This window comes from Chaetura pelagica, unplaced genomic scaffold (assembly GCF_000747805.2).
Source record: "Chaetura pelagica isolate M959 unplaced genomic scaffold, ChaPel_1.0 scaffold301, whole genome shotgun sequence".
NCBI lineage: Eukaryota > Metazoa > Chordata > Aves > Apodiformes > Apodidae > Chaetura > Chaetura pelagica.
The window spans coordinates 325,484-332,144 of record NW_009952150.1 but is presented as its reverse complement, the minus strand read 5'-3'; the positions used below and the strand labels follow the sequence as shown (position 1 = coordinate 332,144).

Sequence of the window (6,661 nt, the reverse complement as noted above, 5' to 3'; positions counted from 1 at the left end):
CTGCGCGGCCCCGGGGCAGCAGGCACTGCCCCCGCTCGGGGCCGCCCGGCGGAGGCCCCCGGGCACCGGGGAGACGTGCAGGTGTCGAGAGAGACGAGTTTTGTCTGTTTGTCTCCGCAAGGGCTACAGGACCCACAGCAGCCAGGCGTGTTCCTCACAGCTGGGGGTCGGCCACAGGTTTTCCTGTCAGCCCCCGGGGCAAGAGGCTTGGAAAGTTTCGGGAACGCTGGTGGTGACATTTCCAGAGCAGTGCAGCTGTAGGCACGACCATCAGCTCGACATCTGTCCTTGAATCCTGCTAAAAAATACCCTGCTTGCTTTGAATGGATGCTTGAACCTCTGACTTGTAGAAGATACTGGTAGGAAATGTGTTCTCTTTGCAAACGTCCTCTAGAATAAAAACTGCATATTCTCTTTTCTGCTCGTATGACAGATCTGAAGGGCTTCAGGACATGACCTTTGACTCTTCTGCTTCCCCAGGCTGCATTCAGGGAAGAAGAAAGATGGCATTGAAACCATTTACATACCCGCTGCCTGAAACGAGGTTTCTTCATGCAGGCAGGCTTGTGTACAAATTTAAAATCCGTTATGGCAACTTCCACAGGTAAGTGTGTGGAAGCTGCAGGTTGACCTGCAGTTTTGCCACTCACTCAGCTCCTCCATCACACAGACTCTGGGATGGGGAGGTCAAACCCAACTAGAAGCTCATTGGTTGAGACAGGACAAGGAGAGGTCTTCACCGATTAAGGTCCCAGGCAAAACGGACTTGGGGAAAAATAACAATTTAATTTTACACTAATTAGATGCACACAGGACACAGACAAACAGAGCAGTGCTTGCATGTTACCCCACTCCTCCCTTCTTCCCAGGCCCCAAACCCCTTTTTTCATGGCAAGGAGGTTGCAGCAGGGCTAAAATGCTGTAGGCAATAACTTAAAGCATCTGCCTAGAGTGGTTTTGGGAGTGTGAGAGGATTTCCTTTTGCACAGATGTGGATATGCACAGACGTGGCCAGAGCCTGGATTTGTTCTGGAAGTGACTGTCCTAGGCTGCAGAAGAATGCACAGAATGTGCTATGAATGCCATAGCAATTGCACCTGTCTCCAGACCTGAAGTTACAGGAAATCTCATGCCACACGTCTCCTTTTCCCTTTGTAGACGCAGGATGTCATTTGTAATTCTGTTGCATGACTTTATTTTAGGATGAATCAAAAGGCAGTTGTTTCTTTAGGTTTGCATATTAGTGTCTTCTCGGAACAGTGTCAGATGCAAGAAGCTTAACCTTCCTCCTTGTTTTGTTCTCTGTGTTGATTTTGGAGAGTGTTGTCGTTCCTTGTCTTTCTCCTGGCTGGTTTGCCAATAATGTGGTGGTTTGGGCCCAACACGACAATAAAGGAACAGCCCCATGGCCGCTCACTCAACTCCCACAAACACACACTGGGGTGAGAGGACAAAGCTCATGGCTTGAGACGAAGGACAAGGAGGGTTCTTCACCAATTAAGGTTCCCAGGCAAAATAGACTCAAATTGGGGGGGTGGAAATAATTTAATTTAATACTAATCAAATACACACAGGACGCAGACAACACAAAGAGCAGTGCTTGCATGTGTTACCCCACCTCTCCCTTCTTCCTGGGCCCAAATCACTTTGTTCCCCATTTCTCTCCCTCCTTCCCCCCAGTGGCACAGGGGGATGGGGTTTTGAATCAGTTCCCAGGCTGGTGGTTGCTGCTGCTCCTTCATCCTCAGGAAGAAGGATTCTTCACAGTCCTGTCCTGCTTCCCTACGGGTCCCTCCCATGATCCCAGATCCTCCACCAACCTCTCCTCCAGGAGCCCTTCCCACCAGCCCAGAGCTGCTCCAGCGCTGCCCGCAGAGTCAAGGGGGCTTCGGGAACGGGCACCTCCCCTGGCCTGGGGGCTTCCACAGCTGCACCATCCGAGTTCACTGGCAGCAAATCCGAGGCCACTGGACAAGTTCACCCCTCCTGGTGCCTTCAGGGAGTGTTCCACCACATTTCTCCATGAGTGCAGGGGCACAGCTGCCGTCTCACGATGGGTTGCACGGAAACTTCTGCTAGGTCACCTTCTTCCCCTTCCTCACCAACCACCAGCACCGCTTTCCCTCTCCACTACAGCTCTTCTCATTTAAGTGTTCCTTTGCTCAGCTCTTATCTCAGTTCTTTCATATCTTAATGGCAGAGGTTCATCTGTTGTCCCTCTAATGGCTTCTTGGCTGGTTTGGAGCAGGGGGAGCTTCTCAGCTTCTTGCTGGAGTCACCCCTTCCCCTGCTACTAAAAACCCACCAAACCAGGACAGAGAGGAAGGTGTGTAGTGTGTCTTGTGGTGTCACTGTAGTGTTCAGGAGATCCTTGAGATATTGTTCTTGTCTGTGAGTAAGCTCTTTCTGTCAGCATCATCCCTTTGGAAAGCACTGCTAGTATTGTGTGTACATTTCTGAAGAGCCTGCAGGGGATTTGATCTGATGGAGATCTCTGGTGATGAGATCATCCCATCATGATCTCCTGATGATCTTCTGAGGAGGGCACTCCATTTGAGTGCAGCAGTCTGTAATTGCCCCTGCATGTCTCACAGTTTGTGTGCATTGCAACAGCAGTTCTTGCAATTAATTGTTGTACTTGAGGGAACAGGATGTGAGACTCGAGCAGCACCTTTTGTGTTTCATCATAGCTTCTGGAATTGTTAGTGAGATCATCAAGTTGCTCTTCACATCAACGTGGTCAAACATGGCAAAAGCAACTCCTTTTACAGCAAAACTGGTGACATTCTTCCCCATTGTGTCATGGTTGTAGTGAATAGGGGGTATTTGTTCAAAGCATCTGGGTTCACTCCCAATCCATTGGAGAGAGTAAAGGGGTAAGTCGTAAGTGCCTTATGCCCACAGCAATGCTGTCAGTCAGCCTGAAGATTTGGGAGGTGAAACTTGTTTTCCCCACAAGAAGGTGGTGACTTTGTTTTTGCATCTCTGCACTCCAGGATAAAATAAAATTATCACCTCCAGTCACTGCCCAAGCCTCCCTCAACCCAACCAGTGAACCCCCCACAGTCAGCAGGGCTGACATCCCCACCATGGGCCCCTTGCTTTCTGCCAGCCCATGGATTATAAATTACCTTAATAGAGGAATTCTTCTGCCTGCTGAGTATTTTCTCTCTTCAATAGGAATGGTGTTTTGTTGCTGTTTCAACTTTTACAAGGAGTGGAGCTCCATTGTTTTTTTGGCTGGGGTGGAACTGACTCTCTGTTTGTTTCACAGTGCTCCTGATCTCAACAACACTGAAAGTGCTGTCAAGGAGTTAGAGGTAGGAGATTAAGCAGGTCTACAGGACTTTAGCTGAATGCCAGGCTGAGCAAGTCTGTTTGTTGTGAGGCTGAGGATATTTTGTTAAATGCAACATTTGAAGTGAGAATAATGGGGATCTTCTCTGGCTAGTAAAAGGGAGAAAAAAATGAGGTAGCTGAAAAAAGACATCAACAGACAGCATTAGCACAGAGAGTAATGCTTCTATTTGAAATATTTCAACAAAGCTACAGACTGTCCAAACTGGACAACTGTTTGCTGAGCTAGTTGCACCCGTTCCTTTCTGACCTCGGTGCAGGTTCATTCTGCAGTGGCACTTACCCCAGCCCCAGACCTGACCCACTGCTTTTAGCTCCTCAGGCTGGACCAGCTGTCAAACCCTCCTGTTGTTTCTTGAGAAGTGACCATGTTGATGAGTGAGTGTGACAGAGGCTTTGTTATTTTGTGACCATTCTTAGTCACAACCGATGAGTTCTGTTGTTGTCTTCTTCCTGAGACAGAAGAAAGCCCCCGCCATTCCCAAATGTACTGCCTGCTTAAAACAGCTTCTGTGTCTTAATTTTTAAAAAACTTCAGAGTACAGTAATAGCATTATAAATATTATTGAAGAATATATTCTGGTTGTAATTTATATGGAAAGCTATCCTTTAATTATTATTTTTTCACCTTTGACAATATTGAAAGGCATTATTGGGCAAAGATTCCTGTTCACAACGCAGGAGTTTTGTGGGGCTACATTACAGTTCCTTTGTAATTAAATTGGGTCAATATTTAGAAAAATATTAATATCTATTTTTGAAGCAGGTCAGTACTGTGTGTCTTTTGCTGGCAAAAAAAGGAAACTTCTTAAATTAAATATTTCTTAAATTTAAAAGCATGATCCATTCACCATAGTAATGCTTCTGTGTTAATTCAGGATTAAGATGTGAATTCACTTCAGTTTCTATGAGTCTTTTGGTGCAGCACACTCGAAGGGCATGGGTGGGAGTGGGGAGAAGAAGGTGAGAGGCAGAATACCTAGATTCTGCTCTTCCATGATCCATGCAAGCTGTAATTTAATTTAAATTTTTTTCCCAAACCTTGAAACTGTGCTTCACAGTGGGATTATTTGGGCTCTATTGTTAATATTCTTTCCCCATTTCTTTTTTTTTTTTTTTGACTCTACAGGAAGCGATTCGAGTAATCCTTGGAAATCTTGATAATTTGTGCCCATTTTCTACTGACCACTTCACTATCTTTCCCTGTATCCTTTCTTTCCTACTTGTAAAAGAAAAGACTCAATGACTTGTATCTGTTTGGCATAGCTAAAATCCACCTTCCTGTCTTGTAGTGTGCAGATCTTGTAGTGTGTTGGAGCACAACTCCTTTGAGCTTGGCAGTTTGACATTAGCTTAAGATCCTGCTCAGTTGTTGCCTTCCCCAGAGAGAGAATTGATGTGCAAAGAGTGTTTGGCAGTGTTTTCAGATGAACACCCCAGTGTTCCAAATCAGATTTAGTTAAAGAAAATGAATGTGTATATTCACAGAAGCCCACTGACAAGATGGCAAAGCTAGTTCAGTGTTTCCAAAGGGTGATAGAACATCAAGCCCTCCTTATGGGTCAGCAGTGTTGGCCCACTAGTAGAGAAGGCATTTTCTTGTCAGGTACATTAGGGTGAAATGTTGTAGTGGCCTTAGTGTAAAGGGTTAAGAAGAAGTTGCTCTCCCAAGATTCTTCTTGGAAGCAAAGAAAGTTAACTGACAGAGAAGCCTTTTCAGTCCTTTTGTATGTCAGTTTGTGAATCAGATCAGGCCCTTTGGCATCACCTCCTCTGATTCAGGGTGCCCAGGAGTAATGAATATCCATGAGTTCCTGCCTGCAAAGCATTCCCTCCCAGTCTTGGGAGACTGCTTTGTATGACCTTGTAAGAGCAGGCAAGAACAAGGGACATCCTCTTTCTCTGCCAGAAGCTCGTGTGTACCACAGTGGCATCATTGGGCAGGAGGCACCCAAACAGATGAGGCCTGGCTGTTGGTTTGCTTCAGTAAAGCTCAGCCAGTTTTGCCTGCGTGATTGAGGAGTGTTTGACTAATGAGCTTATACTTCCAGAGCTGGGAAATGCATCCATATGTCCAGCCACAGCTGGGCCCTGGTGAGAACTGCAGGCTCAGAGCCCTGGCATGGGGAGTTGGCTTGCAGTGTGTATGTTGGTCTCCTTGCTGTAAAGGAGCAATTTCATCATCTCATTGTGTCAGGGTTTCATCCAGACAAATGTCGGGCTCCCTCTCCAGTCTTCAGGATTTTCAGGATGTAGCAAATGGACTAAAAGGATTCACATTACATGTTTCTTCTTGAGATCATAGCCATGTAAGGAGACTCTGGTCTCACCTTCTCCATTCTTGTGTGCATGAGCTCCTGGGTGTCAGAACTGCACACTCAGGAAGGAATGTCTGTAACTGTGGTGGTTGTCATGTCAATTACCTTTTTTCCTCCCATTAAGTAAACAGAATTATGCTACTTTGAAATAAACAGGTTTTAGTTAGGAAAGCTGGTGAGGTTTTAGTCATAGGGTTAGGAGAGCCTGGCATGTTGTTTCTTGTGGGAGAATGTCAGGACTGAAGGCAAATGCAGTTAGGGAGACACAACACCATTAGTAAAAATGACTGATAGGAGAGTATCTGCTGGATGAGTATTTCTTGCAATGTGTTACTAGTATTTTTTCACAGATTTCATCCCAACAGAATGTGTTTGCTCCCTTATGTGCCATGGGGTGTGACTTTGGAAGCTTTACAAAAAGACACTGCCATGACTTCTGCTTCTCTGAAATGTTCTTAAGTCTTATTGATGTTCTCAGATTTAAGTAAGTGGGAGAGAGTATCAAAGATGAGATTCAAACATAAGAATGTCCATCTTGTGCCGTATCCCTACATTTGCACGATGTATTTAGAGCTCAACTCATTTCAACAAAACTTATCTTGTGGTAAGTCTGTATGGTTATATTTGGATAATTTCTAAAAACTTTTGTGGTCTGTGCCTTGCTTTTCCCTTTCTCTTCATCTACTGTGTCTTTGAATTAAGAGAGAGCAAAACTGTGTGCACTATGGCTGTACCGTGGTTTTGAAACAGAGCAGAGGAGTGTGTTCTCTATTGGCCAGTGTTGCTTTTCTAAAGTTTCCTGAATTTCTGTTTTCCTTTTCACCCCTGGCTGACTCTGTAGCTAATATTTGTATGAAGCAATGCCCAGTGGCTCCCAACCTTCATTCCGTAGCATCATGAGCCAGGCTGGAGCCAGCACCTGTATGTGGAACACGTATTTTTCTTCCTGGTGCTTGGCTATGTTTGTTGACATTGAAATTCACACT

The 6,661-nt window shown here is 45.5% G+C and overlaps 1 protein-coding gene across 1 annotated transcript in view; it reads left to right on the top strand.

Moving 5' to 3' along the window:
* The first annotated feature begins 503 nt into the window (after positions 1-503).
* The window catches only part of LOC104396673 (chromosome unknown open reading frame, human C11orf85), a 22,427-nt gene continuing 16,269 nt past the window's right edge, over positions 504-6,661 (top strand). Inside the window, exons 1-4 of the mRNA XM_010006535.1 lie at positions 504-604; positions 3,275-3,320; positions 4,487-4,562; positions 6,154-6,279. Coding sequence (XP_010004837.1) covers positions 504-604; positions 3,275-3,320; positions 4,487-4,562; positions 6,154-6,279 — 349 coding nt within the window. The remainder of the gene's footprint in view (positions 605-3,274; positions 3,321-4,486; positions 4,563-6,153; positions 6,280-6,661) is intronic.